Below are 24,320 nucleotides of genomic sequence, written 5' to 3'. Positions count from 1 at the left end.
ATGACAAACCACAACACAGTGTGCAATTATCTAACAATATTTAATGTTTGTTTTCATTAATTATTTTAATTAGTCAACAGTATACAATTCAATTCACAGACACACTAGTGTCTACACAAACATATATGGACTGTACAGCACATGTGTAGTATGTAGTGTGGCAATTTATATATATTTATATAGTGAGGTGGGAAATTAACGCATGTGAAGTTGGATGGTGGCTCTATATACAACTTGAATGTGTGTAATCATGTGTGTACATGTGTGTCTGTGTATGTGAACGGTAACAGCAGATAGGTTGAACCATAATTGCAGGTATTGAGTGTGTTGGGTTCTGATGTGTGTGTGTGTGTGTGTGTTAAATGTATAGTTTATATATAGACAGTCCCATCATATCAAACATCTTGACGGTCAGTCGTGACCCTCTTCTCCCTTCTTCATTCACAGCATCAGGCAGATCCCCTCGGTATCCTCTCCTCCATCCTTCTGCTCACCTTTCACCTTTGACCCCTGGCAGGAGAGAACACATGACATCAGTGGGTGATGTGGATCTCGACTGTCATAGTGGCTTCTTGTCTCCTCTCCTACACTGATCTGAAAACACTGGTTATGTCAAAAGCAATATGGAGGATTCTTACTGGGACTGAGCTTTTGCATGTCCACTTGTTTAATGTCAGAGCAGATGGAGGAGTGGTGTAATGTAAACCACTGTAGACTATTGAGATACACCCATTGAGCCCAGACAAGCTAACAACTGGGACAGGCCAAGGTCCAGACTCATCTCATCTGTTCCCTGGACCTTATTGACTCACCTAGTGGATTTGAAAGGACTGGATCGGGATTGGCGTAAGCAAAGACCCTATACCAGGGTTGATGCCTATCCACTACTTTCAGATCAACAAAGGGTACAGGAATTGATTTGGAACTGTGCTGTCCACAATACACACACTTTTACAAACACAGATACACACAGGTCATGCTCCTCCTACCTCTCACCAGTCGTAGCGGGGGCGAGTTGCGGGTTGGAGGTGTCTGGGAGACTCATGGCGAGGGGCGGGCGGAGACGAGGAGCTGGGTGGGGCGGCGAGGGCCAGCTGTTGGCCCCCTGCCCTCCTGTCCCGGCCGTAGTCTATCCCCCGTGCGTTTGGGGGAGGGTACCTTCCGGCTGTGCTCCTCCACTCCTCATCGAAGGCAGTAGCCTCACCTGAGAGAGGGACAGGGGGGGGTCAGAAACCTGGCCAGACGTACCTCTAACCAGGCAAGTCTAGCAATGGAAACAAACAGTTGCAAATACAGCCATTAAGCATTCATGTGCTTTTTTACTCAAGGCAAATGGTTTATTATTACTTGAGGGTTAGAAACATGGGTATGGTCATACTGATTCTGGAGAACCGTAGTGAGTAGCACATGTAGCTCCGTGACTTACTCTCCTCCAGGTTGATGTAGTCCTGTCGTTCTTCACGGTCACCCGTGTGGCGGTTTCGGGAGCGTTCCATCACGTGACCGCGGTCCCAGATGTGGTGGCCAATGGCTAGGCGCTCCAAGCCGCTCTCGCTGTCACGCATCGATTGGCGCGTCTCACGAATCTGATGGGAGGAGGTAGTGTTCAGCAGGGAGCTGGTAGTAGAGGCCAGTAGCTCTGGAGGACTGGCATTGTAAAACCCTACTGAAAAAATGTACATGCAATCACAGTAGTAAATGTCATTTGGCCTGCTCTTACCCCTCCAGGTGCAGTCCTCAGTTCGCTGGTCTGCTGGTAGACTTTAGGGGCTCCCATGTCTGAGGAGGAGTAGGAGATGACTGTGGAGGAAGAGAACGTCTGACAGTTTGGCGAACCAGACATTCTGTCCTAAAGGGAAAGAAGATAACACATCTTGTCTAGCTGGATTATGTTTAAGTTTCAACCACTGAACTCATGTTGGGTCTTTGCTTTAGACAGAGTTGTTGCTGGGTCACAAAACGTTAACTCTAAAATGTGTTTTTTTTTCTGGACGCAGAGATAATCTCCATTGAAGGTGTTTTTTTATAGCTCAGGAACATGTTTGATCTGGATCTGGGAAAGCAGGTGAGGGAATATCTCTGGAAATACTCACCATGTTCTCCATCATTCCTCCCATCATCCCAAACATGTCCATGAAGCCTCCCCCCTAGGGAAGGAACACATGAGGAAGTCAGTTATCTGATTCTGAAATTGAGAATTAGTTTTGAATGTATTGGAACAGGGCCTTGGGTGCTTTTCTGTGCTCTAAGAGGCAGAGATAACATCTTTAACACGCAGGGACAAGGACTCACCATTCCCATCATTCCAAACGGCTGCAGGGCTCCAGCCTGAAAAGCAGTAGGAGGTTATTTAACAGCAGACAACAAATATGCAGTAACAATGCAGTATGGCATGAAGTACTATAAAATTAGAGTCTACACTACATATAATCAAAGGGGAAATAGCTATGGTGTGTTGTGCTGTATACATACCAGGGTTGGGTCGATTCCATTTTAATTAGTCGATTCAAAAGTTATCCAAATCCAATGTTTACTCATTGAAGAGAATTTGAATTGTACTGTACTGACTAAATTTGAAGTGGAATTGAACCCAACATCACACACTTACTATAGATACTCAGAGTAGTCTCTCTCTCTCTCTCACACACACACACACACACACACCTGAAGGTGGGGTGCACGGGGAGGCTGAATCTGAGGGCTGAGGGGGAAAGGTTCGTAGCCAAACGACCCAAACAGACTCCTCATCTGTTGCCTCTGGGCTGCAAATGGATCCCTTCAAAACAGAAATTATTTATCTCACTGAGGATACAGACCATGAAAAAACACAGCAGTGAATAAGGAAAGGGATTGCTGACATTATGAAAACTCAGGTGAGAAATCCACCTGTTTCCAGGAGTACTCTTGACCATGGTTACTCATCATGGAATGAGGATATAAGGTGTAACCACATACTTATGTAAAAAAAAAGAGAAGAATAAGCTAGAGATAACTATATCATGGCATGGATGGATCATGGTCCACTTACTATGTGGTGTATGTAGTTAACTAATACACATGGTGGCAGGAGATTAGGCCTTTAAATCTCAGAACAAACGACGACTGGGTTGATGCATGCAAGTGGGTATAAAAGCAAGACATGCAGTTCGCTTGGATAAGAGGCAATACGATACTCACATCATGTAAGGGTTGTCATCCACGTCATTTAAATATCGAAACATGGTGTTTTGTTTGGTTAGCTAATTAAGCTAGCTGGGGCTAGCTAAAAACGTACTTTCTTGGGGCCTCAGTACAAAAAATAATGTAAGAGGACAGTAAGTTTACGACCTCTCATTCAGGTATTTCGACACTTCTAGTACAGCGTACCGACGGACAATAGTGAGAAATGTGCAGCAGTATTGTTAGCAAGCTAGCTATCCTTGCTAGCCACCTAGCATCCGTGTAAGGAAACTAGCCTGAAAACTAGCTTGCAAACCAACGTAGGAAATTAGCCCCTTAAAGCAGACGTATTTGCAGATAGAACGTCTTATATTGTTCACGCCTAAGTACAACTTAAAACATTGAATAGGGTTTTCCTAGCAAGATAGCTAACTAGCTATTTTTCCACTGTTGATTGCACATGAAAACGGAAGTCAAGCTGACAAAGGAAGCCAAAACGTCAGGAATCCAAAGGAAGAAAGATGTTGATGTCTCCACAATTTTCCAACAACCTGACACCTACAAACGCCTATATTTTGTGCAAAACATGCACCTATCCGTTCAGAAGCCGTGGTGCTAAATGTCACCGAATAAAAAACAAATGACCCTGCAAAACGCCTGTAGCCCGCAAGCTAGAATTAAGCGAAATGTCAATAAAAAAAGGGGGGGGGCAACATCCGGAAATGACGCAGGCTCGTCGTCAATGAGGTTCGAATGCAAAAGGGCCAACATGCCTTACCCTTGCTAATGTGTAATATCTGTCAACCAATGTCACTTCTTTGTATCTATTTACATTAAACATGTAATTTTTCTATTGAATGTCACTAAAAAGAGCTGGTGAGAGGGTGTCATTATGTCACTGGGTGACATAAATTATATAGAGCTTAAAATCATAATCAACTATCTTTTTTTCTAAAGATTTGCCTTGATATGACTGTAAAAATAGAACATTTTAAAACAAGACTCTGAAACAACTTTAGGAATCAAAATATTGCCAGAAGTTACAGAAATGTGAGAACACTGCTCTCTACAGGCCTTGCTTTTGAGGATCAAACTGCTGTTGCATGCATGCATGCTCAAAAGTTGTGCCAACTGTCAAATATGTTTTTGAAGTTAAGTTTTAATGTCACATGCACAAGCATAGTGAAATGCCTTCTTGCAGCACCAAACCCAACAATGCACTGATCAATATCAAAGTAGCACTAAAGATAACACAAGCTAGAACAAAAACACACAAGAAATAAAAATAAGAACACAAGGTAATAAGCTATATACATGGTAAGTTCCAATACCATATTTACAATGTGCAGGGATACTGGAGTGATAGAGGTAGACACAGTGCATTCGGAAAGTATTCAGACCCCTTGACTTTTTTCCACATTTTGTTACATTACAGCCTTATTCTAATATGGATTAAAAAAATCAGAATAATAATTATTCACTAGTCTTCTAGTCCCTGCTGCTGAAAAACATCCCCACAGCATGATGCTGCCACCAGCAGCGTCACCGGATGGTGCCAGGTTTCCTCCAGATGTGACGCTTGGCATTCAGGCCACAGAGTTCAATCTTGGTTTCATCAGACCAGAGCATCTTGTTTCTCATGGTCTGAGAGTTCTTTTGGGTGCCTTTTGGCAAACTCCAAGCGGGCCATCATGTGCCTTTTACAAAGGATTGGCTTCCGTCTAGCAACACAACCATACAGGCCTTCGTGGAGTGCTGCAGAGATGGTTGTCCTTCTAGAAGGTTCTCCCATCTCCAAAGACGGATTCTGGAGCTCTGTCAGAGTGACCATCGGGTTCTTGGTCACCTCCCTGACCAAGGCCCTTATCCCCCGATTGCTCTGTTTTGCCGGGCGACCAGCTCTAAGAAGAGTCTTGGTGGTTCCAAACTTCTTCCATTTAAGAAATATGGAGGCCACTGTGTTCTTGGGGATCTTCAATGATGCAGAAATGTTTTGTACCTTTCCCCCCCCCAGATCTGAACCTCGACACAATCCCGTTTTAGAGCTCTACGGACAATTCCTTCAACCTCATGGCTTGGTTTCTGGTCTGACATGCCCTGTCAACTGTGGGACCTTATATAGACAGGTGTGTGCCTTTACAATTCATGTCCAATCAACTGAATTTGCAACAAGTTGTAGAAACATCTCAAAGATGATCAATGGAAACAGGATGCACATGAGCTCAATTTTGAGTCTCATAGCAGGGTCTGAATATTTATGTAAATAAGGTATTTGTTTTTTTCATTTTTCATCAAAACCTATTTTCGCTTTTTCATTATGGGGTATTGTTTGAAGATTGATGAGGAACATTTTTTAATTATCCATTTTAGAATAAGGCTGTAACGTAACATAATGGGCAAAAAGTGAAGGGGTCTGAATACTTTCCGAATGCACTGTATGTATGTATGTGGGTAAGGTGAATAGGTATCAAGACTGTCTAAAGTCCGTATAAATGTATGTGCATGTTATGTGTGTGTTGGAGTGTCAGTTAGTGTGTATAATACTGTGACTGTGCATAGAGACAGTGCAAAACATTTTATTTTTTTAAATACAAGGTTCAACTCAGATAGTCCGTGCAGCCATTCTGTTAGCTATTTAGCAGTCTTATGGCTTGGAGATAGAAGCTGTTCAGGAACCTGTTGGTGTCAGACGTGATGCACTGGTACCACTTGCCGTGCGGAAGCAGAGAGAGAGGTCTATGGCTTACGTGGCTCGAGTCTAACGATTTCCCGGGCCTTCCTTTCACACCAGCTGATATAGAGGTCCTGTATAGCAAGGAGCTCGGACCCAGTGATGTACTAGGCTGTCCGTACCACCCTCTGTAGCGCCATGCGATCGAGGGTGGTGCTGTTGCCATACCAAGCGGTGATGCAGCCAGTCAAGATGCTCTCAATGGTGCAGCTGTAGTGTTTTTTTGTGGTTTTAGATGGTGTGCATTTCCACTGTACTCCTATCCTCACGTGGTTCAGTTTTCACTCCAGTCCATTCCACCCTTTCGAATGTCACGTTTATGAAGTTGATTTATTTGTTGTTGATATTATGTTTGCAAGTCATCGTCATACACACTATTGGCTAGATGCCGGCTACCACCAGGTCACTCAATCCTGCACCTTAGAGGCTTATGTACATAGACATATGTTTAGAATATTGTTCTACTCATTTCATATGTATATATTGTATTGTACTGTATTTTAGTCAATGTCACTCCGACATTGTTCGTCCTAGTATTTATATAATTCCATTAATTTACTTTTAGATTTGTGTGTATTGTTGTGAATGGTTAGATACTACTTCACTGTTGGAGCTAGGAACATAAGCATTTCGCTATACCCGCAAAAACATCTGCTAAATATGTATGCGATCATACAATTAGATTGTATTGTATTTATTACTCTATTGTGTCGGTAGATGGCAGCACTGTCACAAGGACCCGGGGGGATCCTCGCTCGCTCGCAGCTGCGCAGAAGGGGTCTAGTCAAACCCGGATGTAACCAACGCCTAATTGCCGGAGAAAAACGGTGAGTACTTTTCTGAAAACGGGCATAATGAAATAGTTTTAGTTGAATACATGTGAAGACAGTTGTAGTATAGATTCGTCCATCGTTATACATTAGTGCCTACTCACGTAAGAAACGTTGAATTGTTATATTGTCGTTAACGACCATAAGCGACTGTTTTAGGAAATTAGCAATCACAGGCTAACCGAGGGGCAATGCTTGCCAGCCAACCCGCATTGTCATAACTTTGAAAAGTTTCATGATATGCGGGCAGTCTCGAATGTTTTTACACTGTACAAAATAACCAACTATCGTCAATGTTTTATGACAATCTAACTTTACCCATAATTATTTGGCTAGCTGTATGCTTCATGTCAGTGTCTCCCGAAAGCCGGTAGCCAACGTTTGGTATGAAAATATTGCTACATTTTTGCCTGACACTTCATACAGTGTAGAGCAAATTGTAAGGTTTAACTTTCACATTCATTTTTAGACTGAGACTTTAATGGCTAGCTACAGATTGTTACACAATATAATGTGTGAAACCAAATATTGTTGGTATCCATTACTGGGAGTTACAGGTTACTGTATGCTGAAACGTTAGCGCAGATAATTTGACCAACCTTAATGATATAATCTTTACAAACTTCGTTGTCAATTCGGTCAAACATGTATATTTTAAAATGACTGTGTCCAGTTGCAGGTGTTGCGTTTGAATTTAGAAAATGCTCAGTTATTAAAATAATGTGTATGGCGCCATTTTAGTGTTGCCAAATTAAGGTTGGTCGAAAACTCTCTGTGCTACGCCAAACAGTACCTAACCTGTAACTCCCAGGAATGGATCCCCAAAATCTATGGTTAAATCACATTGTCTGGTGTAACAATCTGTAGCTATGCAATGGCATGCTTACTGTCCTTGCATTTTTCTGGGAAAAATGAGTGTATTTAGACAAGCAGGTCCACCTTTTCCTCTACTAATTGGTCGTTTGACCAATCACATCAAATCAAATTTATTTATATAGCCCTTCGTACATCAGCTGATATCTCAAAGTGCTGTACAGAAACCCAGCCTAAAACCCCAAACAACAAGCAATGCAGGTGTAGAAGCATGGTGGCTAGGAAAAACTCCCTAGAAAGGCCAAAACCTAGGAAGAAACCTATAGAGGAACCAGGCTATGTGGGGTGGCCAGTCCTCTTCTGGCTGTGCCGGGTGGAGATTATAACAGAACATGGCCGAGATGTTCATAAATGACCGGCATGGTCAAATAATAATAATCACAGGCAGGACAGTTGAAACTGGAGCAGCAGCACGGCCAGGTGTACTGGGGACAGCAAGGAGTCATCATGTAAGATAGTCCTGAGGCATGGTCCTAGGGCTCAGGTCCTCCGAGAGAGAAAGAGAGAATTAGAGAGAGCATACTTAAATTCACACAGTACACCGGATAGGACAGGAGAAGTACTCCAGATATAACAAACTGACCCTAGCCCCTCGACACATAAACTACTGCAGCATAAATACTGGAGGCTGGGTCAGGAGACACTGTGGCCCCATCCGATGACACCCCCGGACAGGGCCAAACAGGAAGGATATAACCCCACCCACTTTTCCAAAGCACAGCCGCCACACCACTAGAGGGATATCTTCAACCACCAACTTACCATCCTTAGACAAGGCCGAGTATAGCCCACAAAGATCTCCGCCACGGCACAACCCAGAGGGGGGGCGCCAACCCAGACGGGAAGATCACATCAGTGACTCAACCCACTCAAGTGACGCACCCCTCCTAGGGACGGTATGAGCCCTAGTAAGCCAGTGACTCAGCCCCTGTAATAGGGTTAGAGCCAGAGAATCCCAGTGGAAAGAGGGGAACTGGCCAGGCAGAGACAGCAAGGGCGGTTCGTTGCTCCAGAGCCTTTCCGTTCACCTTCACACTCCTGGGCCAGACTACACTCAATCATATGACCCACTGAAGAGATGAGTCTTCAGTAAAGACTTAAAGGTTGAGACCACGTTTGCGTCTCTCACATGGGTAGGTAGACCATTCCATAAAAATGGAGCTCTGTAGGAGAAAGCCCCGCCTCCAGCTGTTTGATTTTTTAAAACTTCTTCATAGTTGATCTGATTGGTCAAAATATCAGAATTAATCAACCAGTCTAAGCACAGCCTATGTCCGGTGTCCCCCAGTCCAGTTCACTTGCTGTCTGCCAAATTTAGTTAAGCCATAACTGTAGAGCTGATTGTTTATTCATAAGCGATGCCATTTCCTTTCACATATTTAGGTATAGACTAGCTGCTTTTAGCAACGCTAGTATTTACACACTAGCGTTGCTGGGAATTAGCTTGCAAAAAACCTGACTGGTCCGCCAGAAGATAAATACAATTCATTTCAATTTACTCTGTCGAATGTCTGTAGGCTTGGTCCTTATGCAGGGGGTGAATTTGTTAGAGAAAAAATACATATATTGGAACGTTTAATTAACCAGCATTTCCAAATGTGGGTCTGTTACAGACCCATGCAGTTCCTCAGCGAGGTCAGTTTCTCTCTGCTTACATGTCAAAATAAAAATCCCCAACAAGATCTTGCTTTTTTTGTGTGCATGTATGTCACACGTGCAGGACTTTTATTTTGACATGAAGTAAGCGCAGAGGAAGTGGGTCTACAACAGACCCACTTTTGGAAAGTATGTTTAATTTGTTCAATTAGATGTTTTTTCTCAATTTCCCCCAGTATAAGGTTTAACCTTAAGGACAATCGGCAGGGTACGTTTAAATATCATTTTATTTAACCTCTGGCTTCCAGCGGACTATGAATCAAATGTATTTATAAAGCCCTTTTTACATCAGCCGATGTCACAAAGTGCTGTACAGAAACCCAGCCTAAAACCCCAAACAGCAAGCAATGCAAATGTAGAAGTACGGTGGCTCGGAAAAACTCCCTAGAAAGGCCAGAACCTTGGAAGAAACCTAGAGGAACCAGGCTCTGAGGGGTGGCCAGTCTTCTTCTGGCTGTGCCAGGTGGAGATTATAACAGAACATGGCCAAGATGTTAATAGATGACCAGCAGGGTCAGATAATAATAATAATCACAATGGTTGTAGAGGGTGCAACAGGTCAGCACCTCGGGAGTAAATGTCAGTTGGCTTTTCATAGCAGAGCATTCAGAGTTCGAGACAGCAGGTGCGGTAGAGAGTTCGGGACAAGGTAGCACGTCCAGTGAACAGGTCAGGGTTCCATAGCCATAGGCAGAACAGTTGAAACTGGAGCAGCAGAATGACCAGGTGAACTGGGGACAGCAAGGAGTCAAAAGGCCAGGTAGTCCTGAGGCATGGTCCTAGGGCTCAGGTCCTCTGAGAAGAGAGAATTAGAGGGAGCATATTTAAATTCACACAGTACACCAGATAAGACATGAGAAATACTCCAGATATAACAGTCTGACCCTAGCCCCCCCGACACAAACTTATTGCAGCATAAATACTGGAGACTGAGACAGGAGGGGTCGGGAGACACTGTGACCCTGTCAGACGATACCACCAGACAGGGCCAAACAGGCAGGATATAACCTCACCCGCTTTGCCAAGGCATAGCCCCCACACCACTAGGGAGATATCTTCAACCACCAACTTACTACCCTGAGACAAGGAGTATAGCCCACGAACCCGAGGGGGGCGCCAACCCGGACAGGAAGATCACGTCAATGACTCAACCCACTCAAGTGACGCACCCCTCCTAGGGACAGCATGGAAGAGCACCAGTAAGCCAGTGACTCAGCCCCTGTAATAGGGTTAGAGGCAGAAAATCCCAGTGGAGACAGGGGAACCGGCCAGACAAGGGAAGTTCGTCGCTCCAGTGCCTTACCGTTCACCTTCACACCCCTGGGCTAGACTACACTCAATCGTAGGACGTACTGAAGAGATCAGTCTTAAAGTCAATAAAGACTTAAAGGTCGAGACCGAGTCTGCATCTCTCACATTCCATAAAAATGGAGCTCTATAGGAGAAAGCCTTGCCTCCAGCTGTTTGCTTAGAAATTCTAGGGACAGTAAGGAGGCCTGCATCTTGTGACTGTAGCGTATGTGTAGGTATGTTCGGCAGGACCAAATCGGAAAGATAGGTAGGAGCAAGCCAACATGTAATGCTTTGTAGGTTAGCAGTAAAATCTTGAAATCAGCCCTTGCCTTAACAGGAAGCCAGTGTAGAGAGGCTAGCACTGGAGTAATATGATAAAATGTTTTGGTTCTAATCAAGATTCTAGCAGCCGTGTTTAGCACTACGTTTATTTAGTGCTTTATCCGGGTGGTTGGAAAGTTGAGCATTGCAGTAGTCTAATCTAGAAATGACAAAAGCATGGATACATTTTTCTGCATTATTTTTTGACAACGTTTCTGATTTTTGCAATGTGACGAAGATGGAAAAAGGTTGTCCTTTTAAATATTCTTTATCTTCGTCAAAAGATAGATCAGAGGGGCCTCCCGGGTGGCGCAGTGGTTAAGGGCGCTGTACTGCAGCGCCAGCTGTGCCATCAGAGTCCCTGGGTTCGCGCCCAGGCTCTGTCGTAACCGGCCGCGACCGGGAGGTCCGTGGGGCGACGCACAATTGGCCTAGCGTCGCCCGAGTTAGGGAGGGCTTGGTCGGTAGGGGTGTGCGTCTCATCGCGCACCAGCGACTCCTGTGGCGGGTTGGGCGCAGTGTGCGCTAGCCAAGGTGGCCAGGTGCACGGTGTTTTCCTCCGGCGCATTGGTGCGGCTGGCTTCCGGGTTGGATGCGCACTGTGTTAAGAAGCAGTGCGGCTTGGTTGGGTTGTGTACCCATGACTTTCAACCTTCGTCTCTCCCGAGCCCGTACGAGAGTTGTAGCGATGAGACAAGATAGTAGCTACTACAACAATTGGATACCACGAAATTGGGGAGAAAAGGGGGTAAAGAAAAGAAAAGAAAAAAGAAGATAGATCAGGAACCAGAGTAACGCCGAGGTCCTTCACGGTTTTATTTGAGATGACTGTAGAACCATCAAGATTAATTGTCAGATCCAAAAGATCTCTCACTTTCTTTGGACCTAGAACTAGCATCTGTTTTGTCCGAGTTTAAAAGTAAAACATTTGCCGCCATCCACTTCCTTATGTCTGAAACACAGGCTTCCAGGGAGGGCAATTTTGGGGCTTCACCATGTTTTATCGAAATGTACAGCTGTGTAATCGTCCGCATAGCAATGAAAGTTAACATTATGTTTCCGAATGACATTACCAAGAGGTAAAAAAATATATATATACGGATATATGTGTGTATATATATATATATATATATATATATATATGCGTATGTATGTATATATATATATATGCGTATTTATGTGAAAACAAGTGGTCCTAAAGCGGAACCTTGAGGAACACTGAAATTTACAGTTGATTTGTCTTTAGACAAACCATCCACAGAGACAAACTGATATCATTCCGACGGATAAGATCTAAACCAAGCCAGAACTTGTCTGTGTAGACCAATTTGGGTTTCCAATCTCTCCAAAAGAACGTGGTGATCGATGGTGTCAAAAGCAGCACTAAGGTCTAGAAGCACGAGGACAGATGCAGATCTTTGGTCTGACGCCATTAAAAAGTAATTTACCACCTTCACGAGTGCAGTCTCAGTGCTCTGATGGGGTCTAAAACCAGACTGAAGCGTTTCGTATACATTGTTTGTCTTCAGGAAGGCAGATATGGTAACTAGTGTAACCAGGAGGAGAGGCCTCGTTTAACACAGTAAATTCATCAAGCTTAAGCCATGATTCAGTCAGGCCAATCACATCAAGATTATGATTATTGACTATAACTGCCTTGGAAGTGAGTGATCTAACATTAAGTAGCCCTATTTTGAGATGTGAGATATCACAATCTCTTTCAATAATGACAGGAACGGAGGAGGTGTTTATTCCAGTGAGATTGATAAAGTGAACACCGCAATGTGGATAACAATATCCCTATACGCTCTACACTCGCCAGTTTTAGCCTTAGCCAGCACCATCTTCAGATTAGCCTTAGCATCGGTAGCCCTGCCCCCTGGTAAACAGTGTATGATCACTGGATTATTAGTTTTAAATCAAATACTACGGTAATGGAATCGCCAATGACTAGGGTGTTCAATTTGTCAGAGCTAATGGTGGGAGGCTTCGGCGTATCAGACCCCGTAACGGGAGGAGTAGAGACAAGAGAAGGCTCGGCCTCTGACCCGTTGCTTAATGCGAAAAACCGGTTGAAAGTTTCTGTCGGCTGAATGAGCGACACCGGTTGAGCATTCCTACAGCATTTCCTTTCAGAAGCCTTGAGAAAGTTGTCCGGTTGAGGGGATCATGCGAGGGATTTATACTACTCACGTTATCTATACTTATTGGTGGTACAGACGATGTTTCATCCTTTACTTAGCTTCGGCTGGTGGAGGTCCTGTAGAACCATGTCCAGATAAAGCGTCCAGGGTGAAAAAGTTTAATGAAAAAACGAGGTAAAAATACAAGACGGTAATTAAAAAGTAAAAGCCATAAAGTTGGCAGGTAGCAAAGAAACATCAAAAACAAACCGCACGTAAACAAGTCTACAAGTTGTGACCGGAAACGATAGCGTTTTTTTGCAAGATAATTCCTAGCATCACTAGTGTAGAAATACTAGCGTTGCTAAAAGCAGCTAGATATAGACTACCCGTTTCTAATGTGTTTATCTACTTATTCAGCAGAAGTAACGATTTGAAATTAGAATCTTAAATCCGTCAAAACGCAACAAATAGTCATGACTACATCATGTCGCTTCCCTTTCCCTGCCATGTCTTTGCTATGCAAGTATGCGGAAGTTAACGTTGTCTAGCAGTAACTGGAAATAACTTTTTGTTACATAACACCAAGTTTGTCACAGACACACTTTTTTGGGTAGTCCAGGCATATTTAGATTTGCCTGGACCCCTGTCTGTTTACCTGTCTGTCTCTACCTCCTTCCGGTGGCTAGTAGAAGTTAGTGACAATCAACATGTTTCAAATGCGGTCAAGCATCATTTGTGGTTTGATGATCAGTAGATGCCCATGTTTTGAGCATTAGCCTAACACACCATGAACATCACCTGTCTGTACATCAATAGGCTGCAGGCCAGGCAGACAGTGTTATTGCAAATCACGGTGCTGTTGTCATCTCCACTCTGTCTGGTTGTGTTGTTTTTAGTTTCCCAGTTACTGTTATTGTATGGAGTTACAAGCAAGGTCTCAATTTTGTCTTTCATAAGATATGAACTCTACTATGTTATGACTGGTGTATGTGTGTCCTGTCTATCTGTGTCTGTCTCTCTCGCCGAGTAGATGCAGACAATAAAGTGTGTAGTGGTGGGGGACGGAGCTGTAGGAAAGACCTGTCTACTTATCTCCTACACAACCAACAAGTTCCCCTCAGAATACGTGCCTACGGTAAGAGGTGGGCAGATGAGGGGGTAAGTAGGGGCAAACAAGTCACACCCTAAACACTGTGGAGGTCAGTGGGGTGATGTCCAGAGAGCTGAGTGGGAGGGTAGAATGGGCTTTAACACCTTAACGTTTAGCTTATTGATTTACATTTGCTTCATGAAATAATTAAAGATGGGTAACATCCCTTGAACTTTTTTACTAATTCTTTTGTGTGTCTCATGTGTGCAGGTGTTTGATAATTATGCAGTGACGGTGATGATCGGAGGGGAACCCTACACACTTGGGCTTTTTGACACAGCAGGTAATCTGTCTCTGTCAATTTATGCTTTTATGTCTGTACCTCCTTCTGTTAAGCAGTCGCTGTGCTACAACTCAATCCTAGTCTGCTTTTGTTCATTCTTGAGAACATATGATGTCTTGTAAATGCAACTCAACCAGTTGAATCGTTCAATATCACATTAGTTTCATTGTCACAGCGTTCTCTTCCTCTGATTGGTCGTCTCAGGTCAGGAGGATTACGATAGGCTGCGACCTCTCAGCTACCCGCAGACGGATGTCTTCCTCGTCTGTTTCTCCTGCGTCTCACCCTCATCCTTTGAGAATGTCCGAGAGAAGGTCGGTGTTGGTCTCTGAGTCGCCACACCTCAACTTTTTACCTTGTATTATTACCCATAGAGAAACTTCTAGATGATGGATCTGAACCCTTTCCTTAGCCACTTCACCTTCTGTTATGGCAGAAGATCTCCCAAAGCCCATTGGAAGGCTATGTGAAGTCATCCTCATATTGCTTACATCAGGAATGGGCAACTTTGATGGGGCCGCAGTGGCACACGGGTCTGTGTACCCACATCCATTCCAACACATGCAGTCAGAGCCAGCCATAGCCTTTCGGGGGCCCTAAGTTGTCTTGCGAGCAAAACTTTGAAGTTTTAGTTTAATTTCCTGAAATTCTACACATTTTTGCCATGGAGTGTAGATAAAATGTTGTAGTTTTAAATTAAGTTTGCTTCAATTCTATACATTTTGCCATGGGGCAGAGAGAAGATTTTTACAATTTTAGAACTCATTTCATGCAATTCTACTAATTTTGCGAGAGAAGAATGTGTAGTTTTACAGCAAATGTTCTTAAATTCTACACACTTTGCCATAGTGTGGAGAGAAATGTTTGCAGTTTTTAATATGATATCTGAGTGAGCGTGACAATTTAATGGGGCCCTCCCGGTCGGTAATTCGGCCATGATTACTACAGATAGATAGACTAATTTACCATTCTAAATTTACCAATCTTAGCTAATTCAGTGGCTGTCAGTGACTAACATAACACAATAAACTTCTGATTCACAACCATATTTCAATATTGTATTATACTATTGTAACTCTCAACAGTAAGTTGAGACCCCGAATGAGTTCCTAAAAAAAATATATATATATAACTAATTTTGGGAAATTGATCCGCGGCCCTCCAGTTGCCCATTCCTGGCTTACATCTATCTCTGTTGATATCTACAAACAGAATGGCTAGGGGCTAGCTCATGGGGAAAAAAAGAAAGAGCATGCACTTGTCTTGTCCTACTAGCACTCACTTTGCTGAAAAATGTATTTACTACGACTGAGGTGTGTGGTTGTCTCACCTTGCTATTTTAAGATGAATCTAACTGTAACTCTGTCTGGATAAGAGCATCTGCTGAATGACTAAAATGTAAAAATGATTTTGAATTGAGCATATGAACTGATTCTGTACACACTCTGACCTCTGTATTCTTCGACCCCTGTAGTGGGTTCCAGAGATCTCCCATCACTGTCCTCGTACACCCTTCCTGTTGGTGGGCACCCAGGTGGATCTGAGGGACGACAGCAACACTGTGGAGAAGCTGGCCAAGAACAAACAGCGGCCCCTATCCCCTGAGAGCGGAGACAAGCTGGCCCGGGACCTCCGGGCCGTCAAATATGTGGAGTGCTCCGCCCTCACGCAGGTAAGAAACCAAGGATAATGTTACATTGTTAGAGGGGAAAAGAGCTGATAAGGACCCATGGTGGCTGAAACATTGCTGTACTTCACAAAATAGGTTAGAATACATTTATAAACCATGAAAAGTCAATGCAAACTCTCCCTCTTTCCTCTCTCTCTCAGAGGGGGCTGAAGAATGTGTTTGACGAGGCCATCCTGGCAGCTTTGGAACCTCCTGAGACTAAACCCAAGAAACGCTGTGTCCTGTTATAAAGGGAGGAGGAGAGAAGGAGCGGTAGAGGGGCAGGGTTAAGAATAGGCGAGTTGGTTACAAATAAGAGAAGCAGATCAACAGCTTGAAAAAGGACAAAAAAGAGTGAAAAGGAAGGAGATGAAATGGCATCGAGACTCCGATACATTCATGCACTGTGCCTTCTTAATATGTATTGAAAAATGGAGAGGAGAGCGAAATTTGGTCTTTCAAGTAAAGAATACAAGAGGGGAAGGAATCAACAGAACTTTCATCTCGTCTCCTTCTCCAGATACACTTTAGACATCTGAAGTGTTTACCCTAACATTACTTCTGTGGGGCGGGCTCTCCTACCTGCCCATCATGTTGCCTTTGTGCCTAGCTTAAATGAAATAAATACCTTGGGGAAACACTTCATTGACATTGTTTTCTTTTGTTGCTACTTTGAGGAGGGAGGGGGAGAACACAAGATTTGTTTCCACTCCTGACCAGGCTAGCATGCTGGAATGGTCACTTTTCCTTTTGGGACACACCAAGTGCATTTTCGCCTCAGATTTTACTGCCTTCTGAAGGCAACACAGAACTGAATATATATGATTTTTTATCTCTTTTTGTGTCATGTATGATGTATTAATTTTATAATTTTCTTTTGGGAAATTCTTAGCGTATATTATATTCTTTTGGGAGTAATTAAAAACGTTTTTTTTTTTTGCTTGACTACCAACTTGATTGTGATTGGTTGATAGTATAACACATTAAGCTGTACTATTTTGAATAGCTGATCTTAATCTTGATAATAACAATGATGGTGAGATTATAACCTTTTCCTAGTCAACTTCTGGATGTTTGTAATTGCAGAATGTTTTTAATAAAATAGTAACTGACACAGTTGGTCATTGAGTTAGTGTGTAATTCACATGATGGTATAGAGCACACATCATAGAAGAAACTGTAGTCAAAACAAGTTTATTTGACCAAGTCGACTGCAGAACACGAGCAACATGCATCACAATGGTTTTATTAGTGTTGGACTAAAGCAACATGGATGCAGACGGACTGGGGGGATGGGACAGGTATCCTTACTGGTGGAATCTGAGGGGTAGGAGGAGGGGCCGCAGGATGATTGATGTACAAATAAATAAAAGACTAGTGGCAAAAGACTCATGAATACAGTAAATGTATAAAGACTGCAACTACCTACTACAGTGGAATCATAAATACAGTAAATATATAAAGACCAACTACACTGAAATCAAGAATCATAAATACAGTAAATGTATAACGTTTGCAACTACCTACTATACTGAAATCAAATGCATTTAAGAAAAGGGCTGTAATAATTTCCCTGTTAGTTGAGGTTAATTTCGGCTTTAAACGCTTTGTCAGTTGAATTGTGTGTGTGTGTGTGCTCGCTGTAGGCTGTGTGCCATTATGATCTAGACAATCACCTACACAGTGTAGGACGCTGACTTGCAATGTTGCATTATAGTTCCTTTTAGGTTGAAAGAGTACATCATGAGTGTAATATGTTCAATGGGAGTGTGAATATTGCTCTATGCAGGGAGTTTCCTTTCTCCATGCTTGTTAGTATGTCTACTTTCTGGCGTTAGAGGTAATGGGTGAGGTCATTCCACCCTTTCTGCCTTCCCTTGCAGAGGTTTCTGTCATAATGCACTGGCTTATACTATCCACACGGTTCTTGTCAGAGTCTTAAAGTGTATGTCAGGTCAGTTTTGTAGAACATGTCATCAAAGTGTTGTTCTACCAGGTCTGGACAATATTCTACAGCAGCGGTTCCCAACCTTTTCCCCCAGGGCCCCACTTTTCACGTTTGAAAAATGTAACTTTGTTTAATTTCAGGGACCTAGGATTTTAGGTAGGCTATTTAATGATTATAATAATAAAGCATAAGGAAAATAAAGTCTTGACCCGATTTCCCACAATGTTATTCCACTACCAAATATGTTTTATTAAAATGTATATCAACCTCAATTTAATTATACATATTATATTTTACAGAATGTGAATAGATCAATTGATAGCGACAGAGTCACACATTGTATAAGATTACTTCCCAAGCAAAGTCCAATTTCAGATTCAGATTCTGAATGTCATGGAGACAAACCAAAGATATTCCTATATTCGCATCTCCCTCGGGCATTTTACAGTTTGTTTCTAGCCTAAAGCTTCACAGATGGATGCGTTGTTTTAGATAGGTATAAACAATTAAAAAATATATAACCCTCAAGTCAAGGAAGGTCCTGCCCCCCCCCCCAAAGAAACGTTGGCGCATCCTAGGTTGGGAACCCTGGTTCTAGAGTGTCTGGTCCACAGGAGGTTGGTGGCACCTTAACTGGGGAAGACGGGCTCGTGGTAATGGCAGGAGCGGAATTAGTGGAATGGTATCAAATACAAGCCATTCCATTTACTTTGTTCCAGCCGTTATTATGAGCCGTCCTCCCCTCAGCAGCCTCCACTTGTCTGGTAGTTGTAGTAGTGTTCCAGAATGTCTGGGTAGTGTTGTGTTCTAGAGTGTCTGGACAGTGTTGTGTCTGGCTAGTGTTCTGGAGTGCCTGGGTTGTGTTCTGGAGTGTCTGGGCTGTGTTCTAGAGTGTCTGGACATGTGTAAGGTTCTTGCGTGTCTGCTCCGTGCTCTGGGTTCTGCATAGACTGGGTTCACTCTCGGCAGGTGTGGATCATCACTGTGTTCTTGCACTGCTGGCAGCGGACCGAGCAGCACCAGGAGAACTTACAGGAGCAGCGCTGCACCACCTCGGCCCGGCCTGCCCGGTACCCTGGCCCACAACACACCAGCTCACAGCCATCTGGGGCCAGCCGGGAGGTGCCTGGGAGGGGAGGATGTAGACGAGGTAGAGGAAAGGAAATAAGGATGTGAACATACAAAACAGCCTGATCACCTAATAAAAGGTAAATGCTTTTTATCCCAGTGCTGCTGATGTGACTGAATCTCACCGTTACAGCGTCGGCCAGCTGTCCCGGGGATCCCATTGTCGGGGTCGAGACGGCAGAAGTCTGGCGAGACAGCGAGGTACACCAGGTCCCTGGCGGCAGGAGGTTTGACCTGGGGGTCCCGGGGCAGCAGGGCTGTCCTGGAGCCGATACGGGACAGACGCACCTGGGTGAGTGGGGGTATTTGTTGAATGTTAGAGATTTTGAATAGACTGGAAGCAGTAAAAAACACTAATTTCCAATGGTTTGTCACCTATTAAATGAATAATGAAGATGATATCCCAAATATATGGCTGTACCTCTGTGGCTCCATCAAAGCGTTCCTTCAGCACGGCACCGACGCGCCGAAATGGGGGCATGACTTTCCAGCAGGTCCTCAGCTCACAGGATCCCGAGACACCATGACACTTACACTCCACCTGCATGTTATGGAGGATAGCCTGGGGATGGAGGAATGTAAAAGAACAATCAGGAAGTCAAAGGAAACAAGGAAAAAAGATGATAGAAGTGAAGATTGATGATGTCATCAGAGTGCCCCACCGCCACCAACCTTCCGTCCAGCCTCGTTGTTATGGACATTCATGAGGGGTCGCCCTGCCGACATCCCCTTGGCACGCTCCGTCTCATCCACGAAGGTCTGGGAGAAGGCCACACCATATGACAGGTTATCACTGCACCCAGACCACTGGAAACCTGCAGGACAGACAGAAAGATGTTGATAGCATCTGCACATTTTCCAATTATGTATTTCAAGACAATAGAGACAAAGTTTAACTGACAGACAGAAAGAGAGACAGCCATATAGACCGATGTCTAGACACAAGCATAGACAGAGGATCAGAGGCCCACACCCCAGACTCACCCTCGGGACTGACCCCTCTGACCTTCCTGTCGCAGCCACACCGCTCTAGCTCCCCCCGGCTGCAGCCTCGCGTCACTGCAACCGCTACCGCCGCCGAGGACAGGGCGTGCACAAAGGCTGCCTCACGGGTGCCTGGTTTATAGAAGAGTTCAAGACAGCAATTGAGTCATTTACCATGTCATCACATGTCCTTCTGATTTCAGCCATGTAGAATCAACGGTTACCAGCATGTTAATGACTGTGGTACAACCACAGATTTCCAGTGGTAACTAGAGAGGCCCTGCTGTCCTCACCTTGGCTCATGACTCTACCGAACACGTTGACTCCACGTGGGGTGGTGGAGCAGTTCCAACGGCGATTACGAAACTGGTGCTGGCACTGATCAGACCAACAGCCAAGCCAATGGGACCAAGGGTTCGGGGTTCATATAGACAGGCAGATAGACATTTTACATAGGTGCTGAGGAGAGTGAACTTTGGTCAAACTGGTGCAATTGTTTAATACTTTACTGAGTACAGATGAGGGGATGTTAATGATGCTGGTTAAAGAGGAAGAAGAAAGATCATAATAATAATAAATACAAATGATGAGGAGGTTAATGATGACACTCCTCCACACTGATTGATATGGATATCAGTTGAAGAAGATGATTTTGGTGATGATGATGTTGGAGATGACTGTAACAACAGCGCTGATGATGATGTTGAAGATGACTGTAACAACAGCGCTGATGATGCTGATTGAAGATGATCTTGAGAAAGTCAATGGTTGATCTTAAAGAAACTCTTCCACACGGACTTCACTTCTTTTGTAACACAACCGATGACAGTTCTGCCCCAGGCTCATACCTCCTCTATGACCATCTCGGCTGCCTTGCGCACAGACTCCATGACCTCTCCCCGCGCCCTGCACACCCCCACCTGCCCCACGGACAGTCCCCTCAGCCGCCCACAGGGGGAAGCACCCGACACGGGCCGCGAGCGCGGCATCCTCGCCAGGGAGCTGAGAGGGAGAGGGGACGATGCAGGAGAGAGAGGGGAGGGGCAGAGGGGGAGATAGAGAAAGTGGGGAGATGGGGATTGAGGGAGAGCGAGGGTATAAATGGCGAGAAGGGGTGAGATAGAGGAAGAGAAGGGGCGAAAGAGCCAATGATGGGTGAAAGAGGAGAGAACACATGGGACAGGGTTTCAGAGAGAGAAAGAGAAGGACAGAGAAACACCAGCAGACAAAAGGGACAGAGAAGACACAGTGAAGGGAGAGAGGACAAGAGAAACACCAGCAGACAAAAGGGACAGAGAAGACACAGTGAAGGGAGGGAGGACAAGAGAAACACCAGCAGACAAAAGGGACAGAGAAGACACAGTGAAGGGAGAGAGGACAAGAGAAACACCAGCAGACAAAAGGGACAAAGAAGACACAGTGAAGGGAGAGAGGACAAGAGAAACACCAGCAGACAAAAGGGACAGAGAAGACACAGTGAAGGGAGGGAGAGAGGACAAGAGAAACACCAGCAGACAAAAGGGACAGAGAAGACGCAGTGAAGGAAGAGAGAGAGAGGACAAGAGAAAGACCAGCAGACAAAAGAGACAGAGAAGACACAGTGAAGGGAGAGAGGACAAGAGAAACACCAGCAGACAAAAGGGACAGAGAAGACACAGTGAAGGGAGGGAGAAAGAGAGAGAGGACAAGAGAGAAAAGGTCAGCAAGGGAGAGACAAAGAGAGAAAGGGGAGCGACAGAAAGAGATTTAGAGGCACGTCACCATCTTTTAAAAGTTATAGCATGACAAACAAACTCTCTTTCTCTCCCTCCCAGAACGCCAGACTTACAGCCAGTTGGTTGCCATGGTCGGGTGGGTTGCCCATAGCAACAGCAGGAGGAGTTGTGCCGTGAGATTGACAGCGGAGACAGTTGGCATCAGACTGTCTGTCTGTCCGTCTCCGGGGTCAGTGAGTGTCCTTGGGCGGCAGTCTGCCCGTTTCCACGGTTAAGCCTCGTTGTCCGTCAGTGTGTCAGTTAGTTCTATGTTTCTGGTTCCGAGCTTGGGGATGATCCCCTCATATCTGCAGATAGGAGAAGGTCGACCTGGTTAGTTAAGTAATGTGTTTTGTCGGAGAAGCTCATCTCTCCCTCTTACAACTTATTCACAACCATCAGGTCTGTGATCAAGACTGTAGATGAGGGTGCTATTTCATTTTCTTTGAAAAATGCTATGTATAATACATAACAAGTTCTCTGGATGAGTACCACTTAGTAATAAATGTGGGTTCTTACCAGTTCATGTCCAGCACTGTCCAGTAGTTTTTCTCTTTGGAAATGTGTCTGACCAGATTGAAAATCAAATCAAATTTCTCAGTGAACGGTATCAATGTTATAGATGAACAATTTCCACCTCTGTGATAGCAGAAACATGCCTATAGGAAGGTATTGTCATGTAAAGTTATCCAGGTACACGTCTAAAAACAACTCAATTAGAAAATAAAAAAGGTCATATCCAAATAGTATGGTTCTTGACCAAATAAAATTACTTTTTACAATGATTTGGCAGACAGTGATCAAAATTGACACTTTTTGTTTGTCTGATTCCCCTCTATCTCTCTCTCTCTCTCTCTCTCTCTCTCTAGAAAATGTTTGAGAGAGAGAAAGAGACTAATATTATAACACAAAGAACAAAAGTGAGGGAAAGTCACCATCCAAACAAGCCCCTAAGATTTGGATAGGTAAATATGTAAAAAAGCATTTTTCCTCTCTGCTGTTTGTCCCTTGGTTGCTTCCCCTCGTTAAGAAAACGAATGTGTGTCCAGTCCCGTAAAAGACCGAAAGAAAGTGAGAATGGTGAGATGGGAGTGATGGGTTATAAAGGAGGGAGAGAGTGAGGGAGGCAGAGAGAGAGAGAGAGAAGAGATGTAGGGTGTCAGTCAGAGGGAGGGGACACTGTGTAATGGTTACACTGCAGTACATTAACACTGATGAATGGCATGGTTTCCATTGTGCATGTTAAGCACAAGACATAATATAATATGTGACCTGGACTGGAGAGAGGGAGAGCTAAACAGAATTATGCTGAATGGTTCATTTAGAGCATGCATGCGTGTGTGCGTGCGTGTGTGTGTGTTTGTTTGTTTGTTTCACCAGTTTCTAAGAACATTAAAAGCACCTGTCAGAATATGTCTCTGTTCATTCAGTGGTCCTAGCTACAGGTTCTCACTGATGCTACATTGTGTGTTTGACTGAAACGTGCAGTGGTTACTGTGGCATGTAAGAAATGCCCAGCAGAAGATGAAGGACCCTGGGACTAAACACCTCCCTCTGCAACTAGATCTTTGACTTCCTGACAGGCTGCCCCCAGGTGGTAATGGTAGGTAACAACACATCCACCACGCTGATCCTCAACACTGGGGCCCCTCAGGGGTGCGTGCTCAATCCCCTCCTGTACTCCCTGTTCACTCATGACTGCACGGCCAGGCCCGACTCCAGCACCATATTCATTAAGTTTGCTGATGACACAACAGTGGTAGGCCTGATCACCGACAACGATGAGACAGCCTATAGGGAGGTCAGAGACCTGAATGTGTGGAGCAAGGACAACAACCTCTCCCTCAACGTGATCAAGACAAAGGTTTGTGGACTACAGGAAAAGGAGGACCGAGCACCCCCCCCCCCATTGTCATTGACGGGGCTGTAGTGGAGCTGGTTAGAGAGCTTCAACTTTGTGTCCACATCACCAACAAACTAACACGGTCCAAGCACACAAAGAGAGTCGTGAAGAGGGCACGATAAAAACTATTCCTCCTCAGGAAACTGAAAAGATTTTACAGCTGCACCATCGAGAGCATCCTGACGGGTTGCATCACTGCCTTGTTTGGCAACTGGTCGGCTTCCGACCGCGAGGCACAACAGACGGTAGTGTGTACGGCCCAGTACATCACCGGGGCCAAGCTTCCTGCCATCCAGGACCTCTATACCAAGTGATGTCAGAGGAAGACCCTAAAAATGGTCAAAGACTCCATCTACCCTAGTCATAGACTGTTCTCTCTGCTACCAAAAGGCAAGCAGTACTGGAGCGCCAAGTCTAGGTCCAAGAGGCTTCTAAACAGCTTCTACTCCCATGCCATAAGACTCCTCAACAGCTAATCAAATGGCTACCCAGACTATTTGCATTGCCCCCCC

At 44.4% G+C, this 24,320-nt stretch overlaps 2 protein-coding genes, 1 long non-coding RNA gene and 1 pseudogene across 4 annotated transcripts; 1 reads left to right on the top strand and 3 right to left on the bottom strand.

The window, feature by feature from the left end:
* Nucleotides 1–21: 21 nt before the first annotated feature.
* On the bottom strand, nucleotides 22–3,870 carry LOC115140779 (myeloid leukemia factor 2-like). 2 transcript variants are annotated; one of them, XM_029679114.2, is made up of 8 exons: nucleotides 3,178–3,870; nucleotides 2,665–2,776; nucleotides 2,293–2,328; nucleotides 2,094–2,147; nucleotides 1,721–1,849; nucleotides 1,427–1,586; nucleotides 997–1,204; nucleotides 22–510 (listed from the first exon to the last, which is right to left on the bottom strand). In XM_029679114.2, exons 1-8 carry the CDS (start codon nucleotides 3,219–3,221, stop codon nucleotides 498–500), a joined length of 756 nt encoding a protein of 251 aa, XP_029534974.1. In that variant the 5' UTR covers nucleotides 3,222–3,870; the 3' UTR covers nucleotides 22–497. The 2 variants fall into 2 exon arrangements, with proteins under 2 accessions (XP_029534974.1, XP_029534975.1); XM_029679115.2 differs by having other exon boundaries at nucleotides 990–1,204; nucleotides 3,178–3,868.
* Nucleotides 3,871–6,627: 2,757 nt separating this feature from the next.
* LOC115140780 (cell division control protein 42 homolog) lies at nucleotides 6,628–17,210 on the top strand. The gene is made up of 6 exons (XM_029679116.2): nucleotides 6,628–6,717; nucleotides 14,020–14,124; nucleotides 14,350–14,422; nucleotides 14,627–14,736; nucleotides 15,897–16,094; nucleotides 16,253–17,210. Exons 2-6 carry the CDS (start codon nucleotides 14,020–14,022, stop codon nucleotides 16,340–16,342), a joined length of 576 nt encoding a protein of 191 aa, XP_029534976.1. The 5' UTR covers nucleotides 6,628–6,717; the 3' UTR covers nucleotides 16,343–17,210.
* On the bottom strand, nucleotides 8,924–13,508 carry LOC135563849 (uncharacterized). The gene is made up of 2 exons (XR_010460606.1): nucleotides 13,057–13,508; nucleotides 8,924–10,044 (listed from the first exon to the last, which is right to left on the bottom strand). It is a non-coding gene; the product is annotated as an uncharacterized LOC135563849 (long non-coding RNA).
* A 1,711-nt stretch (nucleotides 17,211–18,921) lies between the features above and the next one.
* LOC115142011 (protein Wnt-4-like) lies at nucleotides 18,922–22,321 on the bottom strand (annotated as a pseudogene).
* Nucleotides 22,322–24,320: the final 1,999 nt, after the last annotated feature.

This window comes from Oncorhynchus nerka, linkage group LG3 (genome assembly GCF_034236695.1).
Source record: "Oncorhynchus nerka isolate Pitt River linkage group LG3, Oner_Uvic_2.0, whole genome shotgun sequence".
NCBI classification, from domain to species: domain Eukaryota; kingdom Metazoa; phylum Chordata; class Actinopteri; order Salmoniformes; family Salmonidae; genus Oncorhynchus; species Oncorhynchus nerka.
Note: the sequence above shows the minus strand (reverse complement) of the source record. Positions and strands in the feature narration are given on the sequence as shown.

Bases quoted from the DNA above. Each gene is read 5' to 3' on its own strand.
- LOC115140779 (XM_029679114.2), bottom strand. From the start codon at position 3,221: ATGTTTCGATATTTAAATGACGTGGATGACAACCCTTACATGAT. The intron at 2,777-3,177 runs GTGAGTATCGTA...TCTGTTTTGAAG, and splicing joins GATGACAACCCTTACATGAT to GGATCCATTTGCAGCCCAGA. The intron at 2,329-2,664 runs GTGTGTGTGTGT...ACTGCTTTTCAG, and splicing joins CCCGTGCACCCCACCTTCAG to GCTGGAGCCCTGCAGCCGTT.
- LOC115140780 (XM_029679116.2), top strand. From the start codon at position 14,020: ATGCAGACAATAAAGTGTGTAGTGGTGGGGGACGGAGCTGTAGGAAAG. The intron at 14,423-14,626 runs GTAATCTGTCTC...TGGTCGTCTCAG, and splicing joins TGGGCTTTTTGACACAGCAG to GTCAGGAGGATTACGATAGG. The intron at 16,095-16,252 runs GTAAGAAACCAA...TCTCTCTCTCAG, and splicing joins AGTGCTCCGCCCTCACGCAG to AGGGGGCTGAAGAATGTGTT.